Below are 22421 nucleotides of genomic sequence, written 5' to 3'. Positions count from 1 at the left end.
GGCAGGAAGAAAGGACCACCAGGGACCTTCCAAGGTCACATTTGAGCAGGGCCTTGAGAGGAATGAGCCTAGGGAGAACTGGGGGGGCCACATTGCAGGAGGAGGGACAGTGGAGGTGCGGGGCAGGGAGGTGAATGGTCAGGGGCCAGTTTCTGTTGAGCTGCTGCTCTGGGCGACTCTAAGGTTGACAAATTTGGAAATAGAGGCCCTTACTGGGGGCAGAAAAGACTTAAAGGGGGGCTGGCCTGATGGCGCAAGCGGTTAAGTGCGTGTACTCCGCTGCGGTGGCCTGAGGTTCGCCGGTTTGGATCCCGGTGTGCACCGATGCACTGCTTGTTAAGCCATGCTGTGGCGGTGTCCCATATAAAGTAGAGGAAGATGGGCACGGATGTTAGCTCAGGGCCAGTCTTCCTCAGCAAAAAAAAAAAAAAAAAAAAAAGGATTGGCAGATGTTAGCATAGGGCTGATCTCACATTAAAAAAAAAAAAAAAAGGAAGTTGTTTCCCTCGGGGTCCTCCTCAAGGGTCTACTTTGTGGTGATAAGGGACATCCCGGGCTTGAGCCGGCTTGACCTGCCGAGTTCCTAAATAACCTGGACCCGATCTTTTCAACTCCACGGCTCTCCCTCTCGGCAGCCCAGTGATGTCTCATGGCCCGAAGGCCTCTCCTAGTGACAGGCTGGAGACGGGAGATGGCTTCCTACAGGGGACCTAGCCCCGAACACGAATTGGTGGCTTCTCTAGTTTGGACGGAGCTTCCCTCCAACGAGGGGACCTTTCTGTGGTGTTGGGTCCACACGGCCCGCTCCTGCCTGCTTCCTGTGCTCACTGGGAGCAAAGGCGGGGCCGGCTGGAACCCCAGCGTCCTGGCAGCTCGCTTCCTGCACACAACGCCAGCCCGCCCTGGGGAGGGGCCGCGCGCCCTGCTGGGCTCGTGATAAGGCGCAAGGGCTGCCCTGCGGAGGAAGCTGCAAAGAGAAAGCACAGGGGAAGGAAGCGCTCGTGGCCTGCAGGTGGAGAGGCTGGGCCAGGAGTGGCCGCCACCTGCAGCCCCCACTCCTTGCTGACAAGGTAAGCTGGGGCTGGCGGCTGAAGGCCCGAGGACCCTTTTCTTCCTCGCCCTCCCGCAACCCCTCTGCCCAGCACGGCTCTCTCCCTGCGGCAGCCTGGACGGTCCACTGCCCCACAGAGGCCTGGGATGTTTGGATCTGAGTGTTGGGCCAGGATTGGAACTATTTTCTGACCCGAGTTCACAACCATTTCCCGGGTGGCAGCTGCCAGCGTGGGCTTGGGGATGAACCGGGGCTGGGAAAGCAGATGGAGGGGGTGCCCCGCTCTGGCGTAGAGCTGGGTGATCTTGAGTGAGTCCCTTCTTATTCTTATGGGGCCTCAGTCTTCCCGTCTGTAAGATGGGAGTGGGTTGGATGACGTGGTCTCTGTGCGTCCTTTCAGCTCAACCATCCACGATGTGAGAGGGTCTGAGGTTTGCCTGGAACGACTCAGCGCCCCTGTCTTGGGGCTCCCATGGTGGACTGGCCTGCGGGCTTGTTCTCTGCTCTCCCGCCCGTCCAGGGCACCACAGGGCCACATCTGCTTGAACATGGGCAGCCACCAGGCCCCAGCGCCCTGCCCACTTTGCCTCCCTACCACCCTCTCTACAGAGCCGCAGCCATGGCGGGGATGAAGACGGCCACCGGGGACTACATCGACTCGTCCTGGGAGCTGCGGGTGTTTGTGGGAGAGGAGGACCCTGAGGCTGAGTCAGTCACCCTCCGGGTCACCGGGGAGTCGCACATCGGCGGGGTGCTCCTGAAGATCGTGGAGGAGATCAGTGAGTGCCCAGCTGTCCCTGCTGCTGACCTCAGCAGCACGGGTGGCTACAGCTGGTGTCCCTTGGTACTTCCGGGCCGTCCCTGCTGCGCAGCTCTCTATAACGGTGTCACGGTGACTCAGGCGCCAGCTTAATGATTTGGTTCCAAAAAAGACATTTCCCCAACTTCCCCTCCCTCCCACTGCCTTCCCTCCCCTCCTCCCACTCCAACTGGTTCTGCTAAGTCCCCGGTGGACTTGGAGCAGACCTGGCCACAGTGGTACGGTGACCCACTTCTAGGGGCAGGAGAGGCCTTGCCTGGGCCGAGGCAGAGGTCACGTTCTGGGGGCTGAAGGGAGACTAGAAGGGGCTCTTGGGAACCTGGGGGCCTGCTCCCACACCCCCTCCCCCAGGCGGAAGCCCTCAGCAGGCTGGTGACAGGCCCAGGCTGGGTGGGAAGGCCCTGCCCCCACAGGAAGTTACAGCAGAACAGCCTGTGGTATCAGCCGTGGAGAGGAGAAGGGCAGTGACAAGGGGACTTCTCATCCATTCCCTTTCCTGCTGGGGGTGGGGGCTGCCCCTTCTCGGGAGGGCAGCAGGCACACCCCGATAGCCAGAGCCGGAAGGCAGGACCACGATAGTCCCAGCCAGGAGCCTGGGTCCCAGGCCACCTGCTGGTGGGTGTGGGCAGACTTCCTCAGACCCAGCCAACCCACCACGTGCAGCCTGGGAGGGTGGGTCAGCTTGTGGACAGGACAGGGCCCTAGGAAAGCCTGGCCACAGGGCTGAGGTGGTGAGGGGAGCTTTCAGAAGGCAGGGCCCGAGGAGGCTGTGAAAGCAGAAGTGGAGAACAGAGGGTCCCTCAGGAGACTGGGCGTCAGACCGAGACTCGGGCAGGCCGGGGCCGAGCCAGAGCAGAGGATGTGAAGACCTGGTTCCCCAAGAGGGGACCTTGTGGGCCCCGGGACCCAGCACAAGAGTAGGGCAAGAGGCCTAGACAAGGAGTGAGACAGACAGACAGACCCCACTCCTCAACCACAGCTGGCCTCCCTGGGCAAGTCCCTCCAGCTCCTGTCCCCTGCAATGGGGACACTGTCCCCACCCCTCCTACTCCCGTTCATTCCTAAGTGCATCAGATGTCCGCTGATGCTCAGCCAAGCTGGTCCATGCCAGCCCCTGGCCTCCTGGAGCACAGGGGGTGGGTGGGACCAACCCTTCAGCTGCTGGCACAAGGCTGAGTGCTGGCTGCTGCACGGGGGGAGCCTGGGAGCATGCAGCCCGGGATGGGGAGACTTCCCAGGGGAAGCCACTTACTGTGAGTCCTGAGAGGGGCCACAGCAAGGAGGAGCCAGACGTGATGTCGGGGCACGGGGGTGTTCTGAATTGCGGCCTCTAGGCCTGGGAGGACGCCTGGAGTGGACAAGAAATGAGGCTGGTTGGCCACTGTAAGTCACTTGGACTTGATCTTGGAGGTGGAGAGCACCTGCCGAAGGGTTTCCAGCGGGAGCCTGTCAGGCTAAGGTTTCCATCGAGGCAGACCCCTGGGCTAGAGTGTGGGCTAGAGGCAGGAGGCCAGGCCTCCTGGGGTCTGCAGTGAGGAGGGACAGGAGGGTGGATTTTGGAGGTGGGATTGGCATGGATTAAATGTGGTGGCTAAAAGTGAAAGGGGTGATGCCTGGGTCTGGCGGGAGAGTCGTTGTCACCCAACCCAAGTCACCCAGACGCAGCTTGGAGGAACTGGTGAGGAGGGGGGCACCTCTGTCCGTTGTCAGGCAGTGAGAGTTTAAGATGGCACCTTGGGGGCTGGGACGCAGAGTCATTGCATTTAAATTCCCAGAGCTGGGCACACAATCTGGTGGACAAAGGTTTCTGGAATGATCAAAGCTGGTGGACGGTGGATGCGCCCCTTAGCTGGTGGCTTGCAGGTTTCCGGGCTGGGGCTCAGGGTCTGGGCCCGAGGTGTGTGCGTTTGGGGCTCGCAGCAGGAAGATGAGGGTGTAGAGGAGGTGTGAGCCCCGGGAAGAGGCTGGAAGGAGGAGGAAGAAGAGAGTCTCCAGCTGAACCAGGGAAGGACAGGGCCAGGCGGAGAGGGGCCGAGGAGGGCAGAGGGCAAAGAGGAGCCAGGGAGTGGGGCCCACAAAGCCAAGAACAGAGTGAGGGCACGCGGGGAGACTCAGACGCCTCCGAGAGGCCGGACAGATCCAGCAGGAGAGTCTTTCTTGGATTTAGCAGCACTGGTGACGTCAGGGAGGGAGGAGGATGGAGGGCAGCAGGAGTAGGGCTGAGACAGGGCACCGGACCACCGGCAAGGAAGGGCTTCCATACTCTAGAGGGCCGTGCTCATCCTTTGTGCTCACCTCGCACCAGTTCACGCCCCTGGAGGGAGGATGGAGAGGAGACGGTGTGTCACCCTCCTGCATGACCGGTGAAGCATTCGTATTTCTAACCGAATGCTCCCTCGTGTGTCCTCACGCGCTGCAGAAGTCTGTCCATGTAACAGGTGTTGCTCAGTGCCTGTGGGGTCGGGATGATTACTACTCACATCTCACGAACTAGAAAACTGAGGTACAGGGAGGTTAAGGCCTTGGCGAAGGTCACAGAGGTAGCAACTGATAAATATTAACAGAGCGCCCACTGCTGCGTGCTGGGCTCAACCCCAGGCCCTGCCGTGGCCTCTGCCTCCTGTGCTCCCAGGAGTGCCAAGGAGAGGCCCATGAGCCGGGAGTGTGGGAGGATGCAGGATGCTGTATGGGGGGAGCCACATGGGCTGGAGCATGTGGGGTGGGGGCGCTGAGATTAGGGCACCTGGATCCTGGGTTGGGGGCTGGCTCCCCTGGGAAGTGATGTACCTGCTGGGCCCAGAAGGACAAGCAGGGTTTAGCCAGCAAACGGCCATTCTGCCATGAGCTTGGTCCTAGACCCCAAGCCAACCCAGCTGGCCCTGCCCTTGGCTTGGGCAGGGGAGGGGCGGTCAGCACAGGCCTCCGAATCCCGGCTGGTGCTCAGCATTGGGGGCAGGGCCCTCCGAGGCTGATGCACGCCAACCCCCTTCCCCGTGGCCCCGCAGACCGCAAGCAGGACTGGTCAGACCATGCCATCTGGTGGGAACAGAAGAGACAATGGCTGCTGCAGACGCACTGGACGCTGGACAAGTACGGCATCTTGGCCGACGCCCGCCTCTTCTTCGGGCCCCAGCACCGGCCCGTCGTCCTGCGGATGCCCAATCGTCGCGTGCTGCGCCTCCGAGCCAGCTTCTCCCAGCCCCTCTTCCAGGCCGTGGCCGCCATCTGCCGCCTTCTCAGTGAGTCCCTGGCGGGTCCCACTCTGCCGCCCCGCGAGGGTCCTGCAAGGGGGAGGTCCCCTCCCTTTCCAGGCTCAGCTATTGTCACATCGTCCTTACTGTCCTGTTCCCCATCCTGCCTGCAGGGCTGTGACCTGCCACTAGTGCCCATGGTTGGGGCGGGAGGTCACAGGGCAGGACCTTGGCCCCAGCTGAGGCCCCGGGTTCCCACAGGTATCCGGCACCCTGAAGAGCTGTCTCTGCTCAGGACTCCTGAGAAGAAGGAGAAGAAGAAGAAGGAGAAGGAGCCGGAGGAGGAGGTGTACGACCTGACCCAGGTCGTGCTGGCTGGGGGTGAGCAGCGGCTGGGCAGGTGGCCAGGGGCTGGGCGCGGGGCCAGGCCCAGGAGGCCCGGGGCTGGGCTCCAGGCCTGGCTGACCGTGACCTGCACTCCAGGCGTGGCACCTGCGCTGTTCCGGGGGATGCCAGCCCACTTCTCAGACAGCCCCCAGACCGAGGCCTGCTACCACATGCTGAGCCGGCCGCAGCCCCCGCCGGACCCCCTCCTGCTGCAGCGCCTGCCCCGGCCCAGCTCCCTGATGGACAAGACCAAGCTCCACAGCAGGTGTCCTGCCTGCCCGTTCTTCGTCCCCCTGTGTCTGGGCTCCCGCTCCCACGCCCACGCCCTCCCCTGGGTCCTGCTCACCCCAAATCCACGCCTCCTCTTTCCAGGCCTTTCCCATGTGTGTGCTTGCCCCCCAGCCCCCCTGCCCAGCCCCCCGCCCCCCCAGCGCCATACCTGGCTCAGCCCTGACCCCTGCCTGTGCTGCGGCTCAGGTGGCTGGACTCGTCGCGGTGCCTCATGCAGCAGGGCGTCAAGGCTGGGGACACGCTCTGGCTGCGTTTTAAGTACTACAGCTTCTTCGACCTGGATCCCAAGGTGGGCTCGGTCAGGGAGAGGTGGGGTCTGCAGCAGTGAGGTGGGGACCTAGGGTCCAGGGTCTGGACGCTAGGATGTTAGAGACTTGTAGGGGTCTGTCCATCTGTCCATTTGTCCATTCACATCCCTGTTTATCAACTCTGCCAACATGGTACTGGGCCTCGGCTGATGCCAAGGCCTGTTTCTCAAGGGCCGTCAGGGAGCTAATGACCACAGATCTGTGTAGACAGTAGCGAGTGCCCCTGGGAAGCCTGCCCAGGTGGGAGATGCCTGGAACGAGGGCTCAGGGAAGGCTTCCTGGAGGGGGCGAAACTGGGACCTGCAGGGACGGGGCTGGGCGAGGGACACAGCTTTGCAGGCAGCCGCCAGCGTGCATCTCTCCCTCCCTGTCCACCATCCCCACCGGCAACCCCCAGGATCCATGCATCCCTCTCAAAAACCGCCAGGACCCCCCAGGCGCTCCCTCTACCCATGACCCCACTTCTCTGCCCCCTTCACTGCAAAACTCAACACCGCCGTCTGCAGAGCCCTTGGAGTCCAGTGTCCTGCTCCCTGGAATCCTGCCTCTTGTTTCCGGCTCTCTCCTCTGGGTGCTCCTTGACTCCCTCTCTGTCCCCAGCCAAAGCTCTCCTGGTGTCTTCCGTCCCTGTCCACACGCGGGCAGCGCACCTGCCGAGGTGACCACACCCCCACGCCACCTGCCCCCTGCTCACTTCCCGCCCACTTCTTACTTGGCCACATGTGACCCCCACGTGCTCTGCCCAGGCTTCTCGGCTCTTCCTCCCGTCTCCTTAGCCTCTGGGTGTTGGCGAGCCCCAGGGCTCCATCTCCGGCCTCCTCCTCTCCCCCTTTCTCCCAGGAATCTCCAGTCTCATGGATGTAAATATCACCTCCGTGCTCCTGTACCTCCCAGGGCTATAATCTGAGCCCAGATATCTCTCCCCTGAGCTCTAGAGTCGCGCGTCTAACTGGCCGTCTCTGCTCAGGTACCTAACAGGCATCTGGGCTTCTCCTGCCTGAGACAGGACTCAATTCCTGCCCAGCACATCCTTCCGCCCTTTCTTCTCTGTCTCTTCATTCGCGTGCGGCCGTCAGCCTCTCGCGCGTGTCCCTGCAGCTCCTCCTAATGGACTTCTCTCCTCTCTGGGCCTCCCAACCTCTGCATGGCATCGGGGACAAACGTTTACAAATGCACATGAGGTCCTGTCACTCCTGCTTCAAAGGCTCCCATGGCCCCAGCTGCTGTGGGGAGGCCCAGCCTGAGCTGGACCCTTCACGCCTCTCTGCCTTCCACCCGCACCAGCCTCCTTTCTGCTTCTTCCACATCCCGCTCCTTCCTCTCTTTGGGACTGTGTTTTCTCTTCTCTGGGCTTTCCCACCTTCTTTTCTTCTTTTGTTTTTTTTTTTTGGTAAGGAAGATTGGCCCTGAGCTAACATCTGTTGCCAGTCTTCCTCTTTTTGCTGAGGAAGATTGGCCTTTGGCTAACATCTGTACCCATCTTCCTCTATTTTTTGTATGTGGGACGCCACCACAGCATGGCTTGATGAGCAGTGCATTGGTCCGTGCCCAGGATTCAAACCTCCAAACCCTAGGGCAGCCGAAGCAGAGCGCGTGAACCTAACCACTACGCCACTGGGCCAGCCCCTCTGCCTCTTCTTTTTGATTGAGTACTTTTCAGGATTTCATTTTATCTCCTTTATAAGAGCTTATTGGCTATACTTCTTTCTTGCCCTTTTTCTTTCTTATTTACTTTTTTTTCTGTGTGAGGAAGTTCGGTCCTGAGCTAACATCTGCCAATCCTCCTCTTTTTTTGCTGAGGAAGACTGGCCCTGGGCTAACATCTGTGCCCATCTTCCTCCACTTTATATGGGACGCCGCCAGAGCATGGCCTGACAAGCGGTGCGTCAGTGCACTCCTGGGATCCGAACTGGTGAACCCCCAGGCCACCACAGCGGAGCGTGCGCACTTAACCGCTTGCGCCGCCGGGCGGGCCCCCTTACTTACTTTTCTTCTTCTTCCTCCTTCTCCTCCTCTTCCCCCTCCTCCTCTTCCCTCCCCCCCATCCTGGACCCCCAGTACATCAGTACGTGTTTTCATACCCTACTCTAATCCTCTTCTACTTCGTCAAGTTCTTCTCCATTGTCAATGTCTCACTCTGCCACAGCATGGCAACTAACCCTGCCACACCATGGCAAGTAACACACGGCTAATCTGTACATAACACGTGGATAATCTGTACTCTGGTTCCGACACCACGAAACGACAACAGGCAACAGGGACAAACTAGGCCAGCATGCCTGGCTCTTTTTATTGTTTTCAGTCGTTGCTTCAAGGGTCCACTCCTCTCCCATGCCCTGCAATCCTGTCATGGCACCCTTCACATCTATATATGTCAAAGCCCACTAGCGCTCGTTCCCCATTTCTCCCCCACCCCACTCAACACCAGGCCACTACTAATCTCCTTTCTGTCCCTCTAGATTAGCCTGGTTTGAACATTTATTATGAGTGGAATCATACAATATGTGGCTTCATCCATGTTGTAGCCTGCGTCAGTGCTTCATTCCTCTTTAGTGCCGAGTAATATTCCATGGCATAGATATGCCACGTTTTATTTATCTATGCATTTCCCCCAACTTGTTGGCTATTATGAATAATGCTGCCATGAACATTCATCTGCAAGTTTTTGAGTGGACAGACATTTTCATTTCTGCTGGGTGTACACCCAGCGGGAGAATTCTTGAGTCCTCATCATTAGTATTTTCACTTTAACCAGCGAATTATTTTTTATTAAACTTTCTGTTGTGAGATGACCATAGATACACAGCCCGTTGTAAGAAATAATACACAGAGATCCTAGAAACCTGGAAACCCTGTACCCAGTTTCCCAAACCGGGAACACAACCAGGATATCAACATTGATACAGTCAAGACACAGAACAGTTCCATCAGCCAATTGTCCTGTAAAGACGTTTAAAAAATGTGGAAAAAGTCTTGTCTCTCTGCCCACACATCACCATTTCCTGGGCTCTTTCTTCCCATGTCTAGATCCGGAATTCCAGCTAGTATCATTTCCTGTCTGCCTGAAGGACTTGCTTTAGGATTTCTTGTGCTAATCTACTGGTGATGAATTCTTTCAGCTTCTCCATGTCTGTATAAGACACTATTTTGCCTTTGATTTTGAAAGATATTTTTACTTGGTGTAGAGTCTCCATTGACAGCTTTTCTCTTACCGTACCTTAAAGACGTGGCTCCACAGTCTTGTGGCTTCCACTGCTTCCAACGATAGGTCTGCTGTCATTCTTTGTTCGTCTGTGTTTAACGTGTCTTTTTTCTGACTGCTTTTATGATTTTCTTTTTATCACTGGTTTTAAACAATATCATTATCATGTGCCTTGGTTCGCTTCAGGTTTCTCATGCTTGGGGTTCATTGAGCTTCATGAATAGGTGAGTTTATATTTTTCATCAAATTTGGACAATTTTTGGCCATTATTTTGTCAGATATTTTTTCTGCCCCCTGTTTTATGGGATTCCAATTACATGACTATTAGACTGCGTAAAATCTTCCCACAGCTCACTGATGCTCTGCTCAGTTTTTTTTTTTTTCAATCTTATTTTCCCATGTTTCATTTTGGATAATTCTATTGCTATATCTTGAAATTTACTCAGCTTTTCTTCTGCTGTGAATCTCATGACTAGAAGTTCAATTTTGACCTTTTCAAAATTTTACATGTCTCTCTTTAACATGCTAACACTTTTCTCCACCTTCTTCAACATACAGGATATATGTATAATAACATTTGTGTGTGTGTGTGAGGAAGATTAGCCCTGAGCTAACATCCGTTGCCAATCCTCCTCTTTTTGCTGAGGAAAATTGGCCCTAGGCCAACATCCGTGCCCATCTTCCTCTACTTTATATGTGGGATGCCTGCCACAGCATGGCTTGATGAGCAGCGCGTAGGTCCACGCCCGGGATCCGAACCTGCGAACCCCGGGCCATCGAAGTGGAGCATGTGAACTTAGTCACTATGCCACTGGGCCAGCCCCTGTATAATAACTTTTTAGTGTTTTCGTCTACTACTTCTATCTTCTGTGTCACTTCTGGATCTATTTCTCTTGACTATTTATCTCCTCATCATGAGTTGTATTTCTTTGCCTGTTTCCATGCCTGGTAAGTTTTTATTTGATGCCAGACAGTACACATTTTATGTTCTTGAGTGCTGGATTTTTTTTTTTTTTTGTAGTCCTTTAACTATTTTTAAGCCTTGTTTGGGGATGAAGTTAAAATGCTTGGAAACAGTTTGATCCTTCCAAGGCTTGCTTTGAATAATTAGGCAGAATAAAAGCATTCCTTAATCTGGGGCTAATTTTCCCCGTTATTCAGGCAATAGCCTCTGAGCACTCTATCTGATGAGTGATTTATTATGAGGTTTCTCTAATCCGGCTGTTGGGAATGTGAACTATTCCCACCCTTCCGTGCAGTCTGGTCAGTGTTCCACCTGCTCCTTTCCAGTGTTTTCTTCCACCATCCTTGGGTCGTTTCCTAACACATATACACTGATCAGTGCTCAGTGAAAGACCCAAGAGGAGCCCTCTGCAGATCTCCAGAGCTTTCTCCGAGCAGCTCTCTCCTCTCCAGTATTCTGTCCTGTGAATTCTAGATGCCTTGGACTCCCAGATTCTCAATGACATCTCTCCAACTTGGAGAATATGCTGGGCTCTGACGGGGGCCTCCTCCCTGAGCTGCAGCCTGGAAACTCTGTCTGGGCAGTGAGCTGGGGCAATCTTAGGATTCACTGTGTTTGTTTCTCTTCTCTCAGGGGTCACTGTTCTGTGTGGTCTGTGGCCCAATATCTAAAAACCATTTTGTCTTTGTTGTTCTTTTTTGTTCTTTGAATTAAATTTTATTTTTAGTCGAAGTAATCTATGATGGCTTAAAGAGTTAAATAGTCCTAGCAGGTTTGTAATAATAACAACAAAAAAGTGGTTCCCTGCCCCACCTCTCCTTCTCCCAGATTTCTGATCCTGAGAGACTGTAGATTTTAACTCTGTAGCTTTTTAGTCTAGTGTTTACATCTATAGGACATGCTTATATATTTCTAGTCTTTGGTTTTTCCATTTTACACATTATCTATTGACTTTGTATGAAAGATAAAGATTTAGCTGTCTTACACCCTTCCCCCTTCCTCTACAGCACACATGTTTCTTTGCACATTTCCAAATGAATTGTGTTATAGTTTTTGGTTAAAACAATGTGATCATGGCTGTAAATAGTAACATATAAATAGTGTTCTTAGCTAAGCCCCAGAGTAATGACATTTCTTTTCTTGGTCAAATTTTCTTATAGTTCTTTTTTTTTTTTTTTATCTATTTTTATTCCCCCAAAGCCCCAGTAGATAGTTGTATGTCATAGTTGCACATCCTTCTAGTTGCCGTATGTGGGACGCGGCCTCAGCATGGCCGGAGAAGCAGTACATCGGGGCACGCCTGGGATCCGAACCTGGGCCGCCAGCAGTGGAGTGCGCGCACTTAACCGCTAAGCCACAGGGCCGGCCCTCTTATAGTTCTTAATAGCCATATGTATATACATCATAAAATAAATATTTTTTTTCTGGTGAGGAAGATTAGCCCTGAGCTAACATCTGTTGCCAATCCTCCTCTTTTTGCTGAGGAATATTGGCCCTAGGATAACATCTGTGCCCATCTTCCTCTACTTTATATGTGGGACGCTGCCACAGCATGGCTTGATAAGCATTGTGTAGGTCTGCACCTGGAATCCAAACCCCCGAACCCCGGGCTGCTGAAGCAGAGTGTGTGAACTTAACCACTACGCCACCAGGATGGCCCCCATAATTGCTATATTTTTATTTACTTATTTTTCTATTAATTGTTTGTCTGTGCACAATTAGAAGAGAGATCCCAATAGGCTATCTGGATGCTGTCTATGTGGTCGAGGTTTGCCATGGGGGTTGTCACAGTGATGAGGTGGGATGTTCCATAACCAAGCCCCTTCAATGTTGCAACCCAACCACAAAACTCCTTTCAAAGTGTTTGATCACTTTAGGATATTGGTCAGTGTTATTTCCTTCTTGGAACTATGTGGTGGGAGTACTCTGGACCCACTGAGTGACTGTTGTCCTTGGACTTCCCTCTCTATTTTCTGGGAATTCCTATATTGGACTTCCTGGTTCCTGGATCTCTTGTATTCCTCTTTCTTGACTGACTCCCTCATTTTGATGGAGAATGTATTTCAACAGCTTCCCCTAAGATGGTAAATGGTTTGAAATCCTGAATGTCTGAAAAGGTCGCTATTCTAGCCTCACTCGCATGATAGTTTGGCTAGGTATAGAATTCTAGGTTGGAAACATTTTCCTGCCAAATTTTGAAGCCACCTTCCAATGGTCTTCCAGTTTCCAGTGTTGCCATTGAGGAGTCTGATGTCATTTTTATTTTTAATCCTTCCTTATGTGACACACGCTTTTATTTTTTCTTAGAGGGGATGCAAGGTACCAGAGTCTTTGAGAATCTTCTCCTTATCTCTTGGTGTTCTTTTTTTTTTTTTATAATTTTATTTATTTATTTATTTTCCCCCAAAGCCCCAGTAGATAGTTGTATGTCATAGCTGCACATCCTTCTAGTTGCTGTACATGGGACGTGGCCTCAGCATGGCTGGAGAAGTGGTGCATCGGTGCGCGCCTGGGATCTGAACCCAGGCCACCAGCAGCAGAGTGTGTGCACTTAACCTCTAAGCCACAGGGCCGGCCCCTCTTGGTGTTCTAAAATCTCTCAAAACTATGTCCTAGGATAGCTCTTACTTCATTGATTGGCCTGTGCACTTGCTGAGCCCTCTGAAATCAGAAACCTGGGTCCTCCAGTTCTGGAAAAATGCCCTATACAATCTCTTTAATAATTTCTTCCCCTTTATTTTTCTGGTCTTTTTTTCTTGAACTTAGTCGATATTAGACCTCCTGGATTGATTCTTCAAAGAAAAAAACTTAGACATTTATCTTTTCTTTCTTATTTTTAAGCTTGTGGTCTTTTTGTTCTACTTTCTGGAGAGTTCCTTGACTTACTTTCCAAATGCTCTATTGGCTTTTTTATTTCTGCAATCGTATTTTTAAGTTCTAAGAGCTCTTATTTTCTGAGTGTTCCTTTTTAAAGCCTAAAGAACTCTACCAGCCCTCAGATGCCCTCCTCATACCCAGGCAATATCTCCCACAGGGGAACAACTAATGTTACTTCTAACATCATAGATTAGTTTTGCCTGTGTTTGAAATCTACATAAATGAAATCACACAGTCTATACTCTTTTGTGTCTGGCTTCTTTCACTCAGCATTATGCTTGTATGATTCATCCATGTTGCATATACAGTCATGTGTCACTTAATGATGGGGATACATTCCGAGAAATGCATTGTTAGGCGATTTTGGCTTTGTGTTAACATCATAGAGTGCACTTACACAAACCTAGGTATAGCCTACCACACACCTAGGCTGTATGGTCGTAATCTTATGGTACCACCATTGTATATGTGGTCTGTCATTGACTGAAACGTCATTACGCAGCGCATGACTGTAGCTATAGTTTATTCTTTCTCATTGGTGTGTAACGTTCCATCGTGTCATTATACCACAATTAACTTTCCATTCTACTGTTGAAGGGCACTGTGCAATTTCCAGATTGGGGTTATTGTGAATGGAGATGCTATGAACATTCCAGTGTACGTCTTTTTGTGAACATACGTACACATTTCTGTGGGGTGTATACCCAGAGGTGGAATTGCTGGGTTACTGGGCAGCTGTTGGTTTAGCTGTAGTAGATAACTGTTAAACAGCTTTCCAAAGCCGTTGTGCCTATTTCCCCCTCACTCAGCAGTGTATGAGAGTTTGGTTGCCCCACAACTTCACCAGCACTTGGTATTTCCTATCTTTTCCATAGGAAAAGCCATCTGGTAGGTGTGTAACAGTATCTCATATGCTTTTTTGTTTAGTTTTTTAAGCAGCTTTACTGAGATATAAGTTACATACCGTAAAAATCACCCATTGTAAGCATTCAGTTTGATTATTCTTAGTAAATTTCACAGTTGTGCAGCCATCACCACAATCCAGTTTTAGAACATTTCCATCACCCCAGGAAGTTCTCTAGTGCCCATTACAGTCACCCCTCCTCCCACATTCAACCCCAGGCAACCACTGATGTGCTTTTTATGTGGTTTTAATTTACATTTGCTGATGACTAATCAAGTTGAGCCCTTTTTTTATCTGGCTATTAGCCATTTGCATATCCTTTCTTGTGAAGTTTCTCTTCAAGTTTTTTGCCAGTTTTTATATTGAGTTGCTTATCTTTTTCGTATTGCTTTGTGGGAGTTCTTTATATATTCTGTATATGAGTACTTTGTCAGATAAATATATTGTGAATATACTTTCCCACTCCGTGCTTTGCCTTTTCATTCTCTTAATGGTTTATTTTGCTAAACAGCAGTTCCTAATTTTAATATAATCCAATTTATATGTTTTCTTTTATAATTAACATCTTTTGTGTCTTGTTTAAGAAATCTTTTATTATTATTATTTTTTTTGGTGAGGAAGATTGGCCCTGAGCTAACAACCATCACCAACCTTCCTCTTTTTTGCTGAGGAAGATTAGCCCTGAGCTAACATCTGTGCCCATCTTCCTCTATTTTGTGTGTGGGATGCCACCACAACATGGCTTGATGAGCGGTGTGTCGGTCCACGCCTGGGTTCAAACCTGCAAACCCTGGGCTGCCGAAGCGGAGCGCATGAACTTAACCACTTAGACACCACTGGGCTGGCTCCTAAGAAATATTTTTTATTCCAAGATCACAATGATGTCGTCCTATTTTTCTCTAAAGTCTTTACTGTTTTAACTTTCATATTTAGATCTGCAATCCCTATGGAATTGATATTTGTATGTGGTGTGAGGTAGGGGTACAAATACATTTTTTTTACATATGGGTATTCAATCAACCCAGCTCCATTTCTTTTTTTTTTGGTGAGGAAGATCAGCCCTGATTTGCTGAGGAAGACTGGCCCTGGGCTAACATCTGTGCTCATCTTCCTCCACTTTATGTGGGACGCTGCCACAGCATGGCCTGACAAGCGGTGCCTGGGTGCGCGCCTGGGATCTGAACCCGGGCTGCCAGCAGCGGAGCATGCGCACTTAACCACTATGCCACGGGGCTGGCCCTCTCTGAGTCTCTTTCGTTCCATTGATCCATTTGTCTCTCTTTGCCAGTGCCATGCAGTCTTAATTACTATAACTTTATAATCATATTCTTTTAAAAAATAGCATCCTGTTTTTGTTTCATGAGTGCAGGATTTTCTCTGTAAGGATTTTGACTAGTGTTGGAAGTTTTCTCTGCCCCCTCCATTGTCTTTATTTCCTTCGAGCCCTTTTTCTTCTTGTTGGTCTTGGTCTCTGTAGTTCAGGCGAACAGCTTGCCTTAAATGTGGAGAATCCTTGCCTGTCCTTTCATATTTAGAAGTAAGGCTCTAAGAAGCCAATTGGAAACCCTGAGTGGATGAACAGGGCTTGGCATTTGGGGGCCACTTGGGGGTGATGGGGCAGGGAGGCCACTCTTTGTGGGGTCTTCTCTTTGGCTCAATTTCTCAGCAGCAAAACCTCTGATCTCCTGACTGGGGACAGAAGACTCGCTGCCAATGTTTTGGGTGACAAGTGGGGAAGGGCTGGGGGTGTCCCACTTTTCAGAATGCCAACCTTCTCTTAATTCATCTGTTTTCAGCACAGGGCACCCCATCACCCAGCTGTGCCTGGGGTACCAAATGCAGGGGTACCTCTGGCTCAGCACCACCTGAGAGTAAATCTACAGCTTCGGCCAGGTGCCAGCTGGCTGTCACTTGGCTGCAGGGAGTGGGGAGGGGCCTACTCCTTTTATAGACTGCCTGCAGTCTTCGTTCCAGCTCTTCTGGCCTCTCGGCCAGAGGATCCCCTGTCCAGGGGCCACCATGTGACCTGGATTCCTTTGTTCAGATCCTTGTTCTTTCTGCCTATTTTCAATACTCATCAGTGCCTTTACCATAGAACAAGAGAGGGGGAAGGGCATGAGATCCCAGCTCTGTCTCCCCGTCAGTCAGTTCCCATTCAGGCTTTTGCTTTCCATCCTCCAAAGTTTTGCTGGCACCTCCGCCTGCTGTAGGCCCCCTCTCTTCTTTATCCTGTTGGATTTACCTTTTTTATGCCTTTGCTATCCATTTCACTGGGTTTCAGAGGGAGCGTGGGCTTGGTCTTCTGGGGGTAACTGGGATTCCGCCATGAGCTTTGCACTCCCTATTCCTTCTCTCTGGAATGTTCTTCCTACCTCTTCCCTTTAGTGGCCCATTGTCATCCTTCAGGTCTCAGTGTAGCATGTCACCTCCTCAGGGAAGCCTTCCCTGAGTGCTTCCTCATGTAGAGTAGCTCCCTGCACCCCAGTCCCATTCTCTCTCATCACCATCAAACTTGTGGAGTCCTTGCGTGTGGGCATGAGCAAGCCGCCCCATGGAAGTGATTTCTTTTATAGCTCTTATCGCACTCCTGAATCCCTGCACTTATTTATTTACTGGTTTACTCAGTCCCCCCTTATGCCCTCAGCAGCAGGCGGAGTATGCAGTAGATATATAGTCAACATCTGTGCGAAAAGATTCAGAGGGAAAAAGATGCCATTTGCCTGGGCGGATGGCACTGGTGGGCTGGCAGGCTGGGGTTGGAGCCACAGCATGGAGGGCAGGGGCTGGGCACAAGGGGTGCTCAGGGCAGTCAGGCCCTGACCGATCCAGCCTCCCCGTCCCCCCGCTCCAGACAGATCCAGTGCGGCTGACCCAGCTGTATGAGCAGGCCCGGTGGGACCTGCTGCTGGAGGAGACTGACTGCACCGAGGAGGAGATGATGGTGTTCGCAGCCCTGCAGGTGCCAGGCAGGCCTGGGGCCCCGGGTGGCTGGGGTGCAGGCCAGTCCCAGGGCAGGGAGGCCCCATCTCTGGGGCAGCCCAGCTCCGGGCACTGTTGGGTGGATGGGCTGCCCGCTCAGCCCTCCCTGGCCGTGTGCCCCCCCCCAGTACCACATCAACAAGCTGTCCCAGAGTGGGGAGGTGGGCGAACCGGCTGGCACAGACCTGGGGCTGGACGACCTGGATGCAGCCCTGAACAACCTGGAGGTGAAGCTGGAGGGGTCAGCGCCCACGGACGTGCTAGTGAGCAGGGGCTCTGGTCAGGGGCTGGGGTCAGGGTCAAGTGCAGGGACCGGGCCCCCCTCTGACTCCTCTCCTCCCCAGGACAGCCTCACCACCATCCCAGAACTCAAGGACAATCTCCGGATCTTCCGGTGAGTTTGGGCCCAGAGTCGACTGCCCTGCGGGAGGGGCTGAGCGTGGCGAGAGCGCAGGAGGGAGGCGGCCTGTCACCCACCTCCCGCCTCACCCCCAGGCCCCGGAAGCTCACCCTGAAGGGGTACCGCCAGCACTGGGTGGTGTTCAAGGAGACCACGCTGTCCTACTACAAGAGCCAGGACGAGGCCCCGGGGGACCCCATTCAGCAGCTCAACCTCAAGGGTGAGTGACGTGGCCTGACCTGGACAGGGCCAAGGGCAGGGGCTGCTGGGGGCCCTGTGGGCTGGCAGGTGAATGCTCTCACCTGTTCCCCCTGGGGAGCGGGGAAGATGCCCTCTGTCCTGAGGTGGCTGTGCAGGGCTCATTCACCCAGGGACATCTCAGGCGGGGCTCCCCGTCCCCAGCCGCCTAGCCTACCTTCTCCCTCCAGGCTGTGAGGTGGTCCCCGACGTCAACGTCTCAGGCCAGAAGTTCTGCATCAAACTCCTGGTGCCCTCGCCTGAGGGCATGAGCGAGATCTACCTGCGCTGCCAGGATGTGAGTGAGGGCCGGGCTGGGCCGGGCTGAGGCCGGGGTGGGGACCTGGCCAGGGGCTGGGCCAGGGGCTGAACCACAGCCTGGCTAGCCCCTCCCTTCCCCGTCCCCCACTCCCAGGAGCAGCAGTACGCCCGCTGGATGGCCGGCTGCCGACTGGCCTCCAAGGGCCGCACCATGGCGGACAGCAGCTACGCTGGCGAGGTGCAGGCCATCCTGGCCTTCCTCAGCCTGCAGCGGACGGGCGGCGGGGGCTCGGGCACCCAACCCCAGGGCCCCGATGCCTCCACCGAGGGCCTCAACCCCTACGGCCTTGTGGCCCCCCGCTTCCAGAGAAAGTTCAAGGCCAAGCAGGTACCAGGGGGAGTGGGTGGTGGGAATGACCGCTGGCCACCTGGGCCCCTGGGTTTCCGCAGAGCCGTCCTCTGGAAAGCCCTGTGCTCACTCCTTCCTTCTCCACGCGTGTCCCTGAGACCGAGCGAGGGGACCAGCCCAGCCGCCCGTGTCTACCTCGGGGCCCGGCTCAGCTCGTGTTTGCTGAGTGGTGAGAGGGTGCACGCTGGTGGCCCCTCATTGGGCACCGTCCCTGCCCCAAGCTCAGCATCCTGTTTCCCTGATGGGGACAGACAGGTAGGGGGTCTCAGGGACTTGGCAGCCACTCACCAGTGTGGTCCCACAGCTCACCCCGCGGATCCTGGAAGCCCACCAGAACGTGGCCCAGCTCTCGCTGACGGAGGCCCAGCTGCGCTTCATCCAGGCCTGGCAGTCCCTACCCGACTTCGGCATCTCCTACTTCACGGTCAGGTATGAGCCGCACCCAGCCCACTCTGCCAGGCACCCTCTCTGCCAGGTGGGTGCACCGAGGACCCCCTTCCTGTTCTCTGTGGGCAGACCCTACTGAGGGCACCCCGTGTGTCCCCCCACCCTGCAGTCCCACAGCAAACACAAGAGAGAGAGATCAGGCCAGGCGAGCAGAAGACCCAGCTCCCGTCCCACCTCTGCCATGGACGGTTCCCTCTCTGGGCCTCGGTCAGCCGGGCTGTAGGACAGGGCTAACGCTGCTGCTGTGACAGGGAGCCCCCCTTTGATGGCTTGATTCCAAGCCTGCAAAGATATGAATGACGCAACGGATGATGATGATACAAAAAATGTTCTTCCAAGGCAAGGACTGTTTGCCTGACGCTGCTGAATGCTATTAGAATGATTGTACCAATGAATCCCCATTTTCCAGATGAGGAACTCAAGGCCCAGAGAACCAAATGACTCCTTGCACAGCTGGCTCCGAGCCCTGCCCCAGGCTGCCTGGGTAGGCTCCGGGGCCATGCAGGGTGGCCCTTGCTCACACTGTCTCCTCTGCGGGTCAGGTTCAAGGGCAGCAGGAAAGACGAGATCCTGGGCATCGCCAACAACCGGCTGATCCGCATAGACTTAGCTGTGGGCGACGTGGTCAAGACATGGCGCTTCAGCAACATGCGCCAGTGGAATGTCAACTGGGACATCCGGCAGGTGGGCCCGGAGTGGGGTGGGGTGGGGGTGGGGGCTGGGCCAGACCCGGCCTGGGCAGGGCAGGGCCGGGGCTGCTCCCTTCTGCCACCCCCCACCAGCCCCTCTGACTGCCCGCCCCACAGGTGGCCATCGAGTTTGATGAGCACATCAACGTGGCTTTCAGCTGTGTGTCCGCCAGCTGCCGCATTGTACACGAGTACATCGGGGGCTACATCTTCCTGTCGACGCGGGAGCGGGCCCGCGGGGAGGAGCTGGACGAGGACCTCTTCCTGCAGCTCACAGGGGGCCACGAGGCCTTCTGAGGCCTGTCCACTGCCCCCGCCCCACTAGCCACCTGCCATGGCCACTCCCAAGCCCACACCCGCTGGGACTCACTGCCCACACCCTCTCCAGACATGCACCGAGCTGGGCACGTTCACCCACTGTCACTGGCTTTGTGCAGACCAGGGACCTGGCAGGGCCAGACTCTGCCATCCCCAGGCTAGGGAGGGCGAGCCCTGAGCTCATACAGTGCCCACCCTTCCCTTGGTGGTGGAACCCAACACCCCTGACCTAGCTGTGGTCCCTGAGCACAGGAGGAAGACCAGCTGTAGCTACAGGATGATGACTCATGGTTTCAAACTGGAGTTTCTTTTTTGTTATCTTTTTTTTTTAATAAATATTTTATTGTTGGATCATCCTTCTTCCTCTAGAGCTGTGCTTGGGGCCACTCTGACGCTCTGTCTCTTCATCACCAGCCAAGGAGAGGGGCTTTCCTGAGACAGAGACAAGAGTTGGTTAGAGAAAGGGAGATCTGAGTCAGCCTGCGGTTGGAGGCTGGGAAAGAGGCGAGGGCAGAGGGCACAAGCTTCAGACACAAAGAATGGGGGTGGTTCTCACGAGTGGGGCGCAGCTGCAGGGCCTCCTTGAAGTACTTGGGAGGCAGGAAGCCATCAGCATTCCCCGGAGTCAGGATCACCCCATTGGTAGAGCGGAAGAAGGGGATTCCATCTGCAGACAGAGCCAGAGATGTGACTCCTGCCCTCCCTGAAGGCCGTGGGCTATCTCTGCCTTGTCAGACTCACCTGCCAGGGCCAGGGGCCCATTGATGAACACGGCCACGTCACAGTTTGGCCGAATGCCTGCAGAGACAAGGAGTATTGGGGCCTGGGGCGCCTGTGGCTGCAGTCATCAAAACTGGGGTCCTGGGCTCAGTGGGGGGGATGGGGATGCTGCTGCATGCAGGGCCTTGAACAAGAGAGGCCGTGACCCTTGGAGGGGTACCTTGGAGGACCGACTGGGTGGGAGTAGCTGGGGGGGGCACTGACCGCTGATGACACCAGGGTCCCCAGGCAGTCCGGGTGCCAGGTGGATGTGTGTCCTTCCCCGGCAGGACAGGCCCTTGAGCAGGATGGACGGCCAGTGCTGCCAGAACGTGCCGTGGACGAGCCTTAGGGGTAGGGCCTGCGGGGTGTCCAGGGGTGTCAGCTCCAACTCAGGCACCTGGGACGGGTGGGGAAATGGGCAGCATGGAGACCCCCTCATAGGCAGGGGTCCCACCTGGTCTCCCACTTGTCCCCTCCGCCCCCACCTGCAAGGAGTGACCCTGATTGGCCCGGATGAGAGGGCCGGTGCTGGGATCCCCCGGCCGCAGGGCGAACCGCTGCTTCTCGTTGGTCTCCACCACGCGCTGCACGTCTTCAGCCGAGAAGCCGCGGAACTGGGGCAGCTGCAGGAGGGCGCGCAGGGGCACGAAGCCGTCTGCGGGTGGGCGGGCAGGGTTCTCAGGAGCCGGACTTGGTGTGGCCTGGGCCAGAGTTAACAGGGGAGCCACAGGCAACCAGGACAGAGCCTGGGGTTGGGGGTCACTGGGGTTCATCGGTGGGACCTTTAGAAAGTCTCCCCTTTCGGGCCTGAGGTTCCTCAACTTACAGGGGAACAGGATCTGCCTCAAGGAGGGTCACAGAGATAAAGTGACCTTTTTTAGCACAGTACCCGGCCCACAGTGGACACAATAGACACCAGTTGCCCCCACACCCCCCAGTGTTGCCCACTCTTGGGATAAGTGTTTATTGGGCCACTGGGCTCGGGATATCACCAGGCCTGGCCCAGACAGAGGCTCCTCTCCCAGGCTGCCACGGACATGAGCCTGGGCTCTGGGCCACGGTCTTCCCTGTACGTGGAGGGGATGTGCCCTCCGGGCCGTCCCCATAGGGCCGTGGGGGAGCCATGGGGGAGGCTGGCAGACAGGCTCACACTGCTCCCTGGGCTCGAGCCACTCTGCTCCAGCCTCCGAGACCCTCACTCACCAGTCCCCATGGGAAGCCCCAGCTTCAGGGCCCCATGGCGCAGGGCGTAGGACAGAGCCTTGGACAACTGCACATCTCGGTCCTGAAAGAACCCAGAGGTGGCCCCTGGTCCTCGTGGTGATCCTGCCTGCTGCCCACCCTGAACTCTGACTGACCCTCTGCAGAGGGAGACCAGAGGGGAAGGAGTCCCCGTGCTCGCCAGGGATGTATGACCCATCAGCCCCTGCTCCCACCCCACCAGCACGTCCCAGGGAGCGAGGGCTCAGCGTCCCTGTCCCCTGCCCTCCCACCATGGGAGTGGGGGGTGAGAGTGGGAGGGACGCACCTGTTCCCGGGGTCTGTGAGCCCTTCTACCCCTGGGGCCTCCTGCTTCCTGCCTCCTTCCTCCCGAGGAGTTCATGGCCAAGACCTGTGGGGAGCAGCGACATGTGGAGACTATTAAGGACCCTCCCATGTCCCCACCCTGCCCAGAAAGTCCTAAACTCTCAGGATGTGAGAGCTGGGAGGAGGATATTCAGCTCATTAAATTCACTTCCCATCCCCAACTTTCTGGTGCAGACAGGGAAACTGAGGCCGGCAGGCCAGACTTGCCCAAGGTCACAGTGTCAGTCCCGGAGCCCGAGCAAGCCGAGACCCCGCGCCCCAGACTAGCGGGTCGCCCCTGGGGCGGAAGCTCAGCGCCAGCGAGACTGACAGGCCCCGGGAGGCGGAGGACGACGTG

General features: G+C 54.9%; 2 protein-coding genes across 3 annotated transcripts; one reads left to right on the top strand and one right to left on the bottom strand.

Moving 5' to 3' along the window:
- The first annotated feature begins 496 nt into the window (after nucleotides 1–496).
- FERMT3 (FERM domain containing kindlin 3) lies at nucleotides 497–20091 on the top strand. Its single transcript, XM_004437534.3, has 15 exons — nucleotides 497–1070; nucleotides 1661–1830; nucleotides 4877–5110; nucleotides 5324–5443; nucleotides 5546–5714; nucleotides 5927–6029; nucleotides 16847–16954; nucleotides 17103–17237; nucleotides 17319–17368; nucleotides 17470–17594; nucleotides 17803–17909; nucleotides 18027–18260; nucleotides 18586–18710; nucleotides 19271–19412; nucleotides 19535–20091. Exons 2-15 carry the CDS (start codon nucleotides 1671–1673, stop codon nucleotides 19712–19714), a joined length of 1992 nt encoding a protein of 663 aa, XP_004437591.1. The 5' UTR covers nucleotides 497–1070; nucleotides 1661–1670; the 3' UTR covers nucleotides 19715–20091.
- TRPT1 (tRNA phosphotransferase 1) lies at nucleotides 20072–22378 on the bottom strand. Of its 2 annotated transcripts, XM_087422734.1 has the most exons (8): nucleotides 22292–22378; nucleotides 22026–22109; nucleotides 21701–21782; nucleotides 20983–21152; nucleotides 20720–20894; nucleotides 20477–20533; nucleotides 20292–20402; nucleotides 20072–20167 (listed from the first exon to the last, which is right to left on the bottom strand). In XM_087422734.1, exons 2-8 carry the CDS (start codon nucleotides 22098–22100, stop codon nucleotides 20076–20078), a joined length of 762 nt encoding a protein of 253 aa, XP_087278860.1. In that variant the 5' UTR covers nucleotides 22101–22109; nucleotides 22292–22378; the 3' UTR covers nucleotides 20072–20075. The 2 variants fall into 2 exon arrangements, with proteins under 2 accessions (XP_087278860.1, XP_004437592.3); XM_004437535.3 differs by lacking the exon at nucleotides 22292–22378 and having other exon boundaries at nucleotides 22026–22128.
- Nucleotides 22379–22421: the final 43 nt, after the last annotated feature.

Source organism: Ceratotherium simum, chromosome 34 (assembly GCF_057802395.1).
Source record: "Ceratotherium simum simum isolate JZ-2026a chromosome 34, ASM5780239v1, whole genome shotgun sequence".
Taxonomy (NCBI): Eukaryota; Metazoa; Chordata; class Mammalia; order Perissodactyla; family Rhinocerotidae; genus Ceratotherium; species Ceratotherium simum.
Note: the sequence above shows the minus strand (reverse complement) of the source record. Positions and strands in the feature narration are given on the sequence as shown.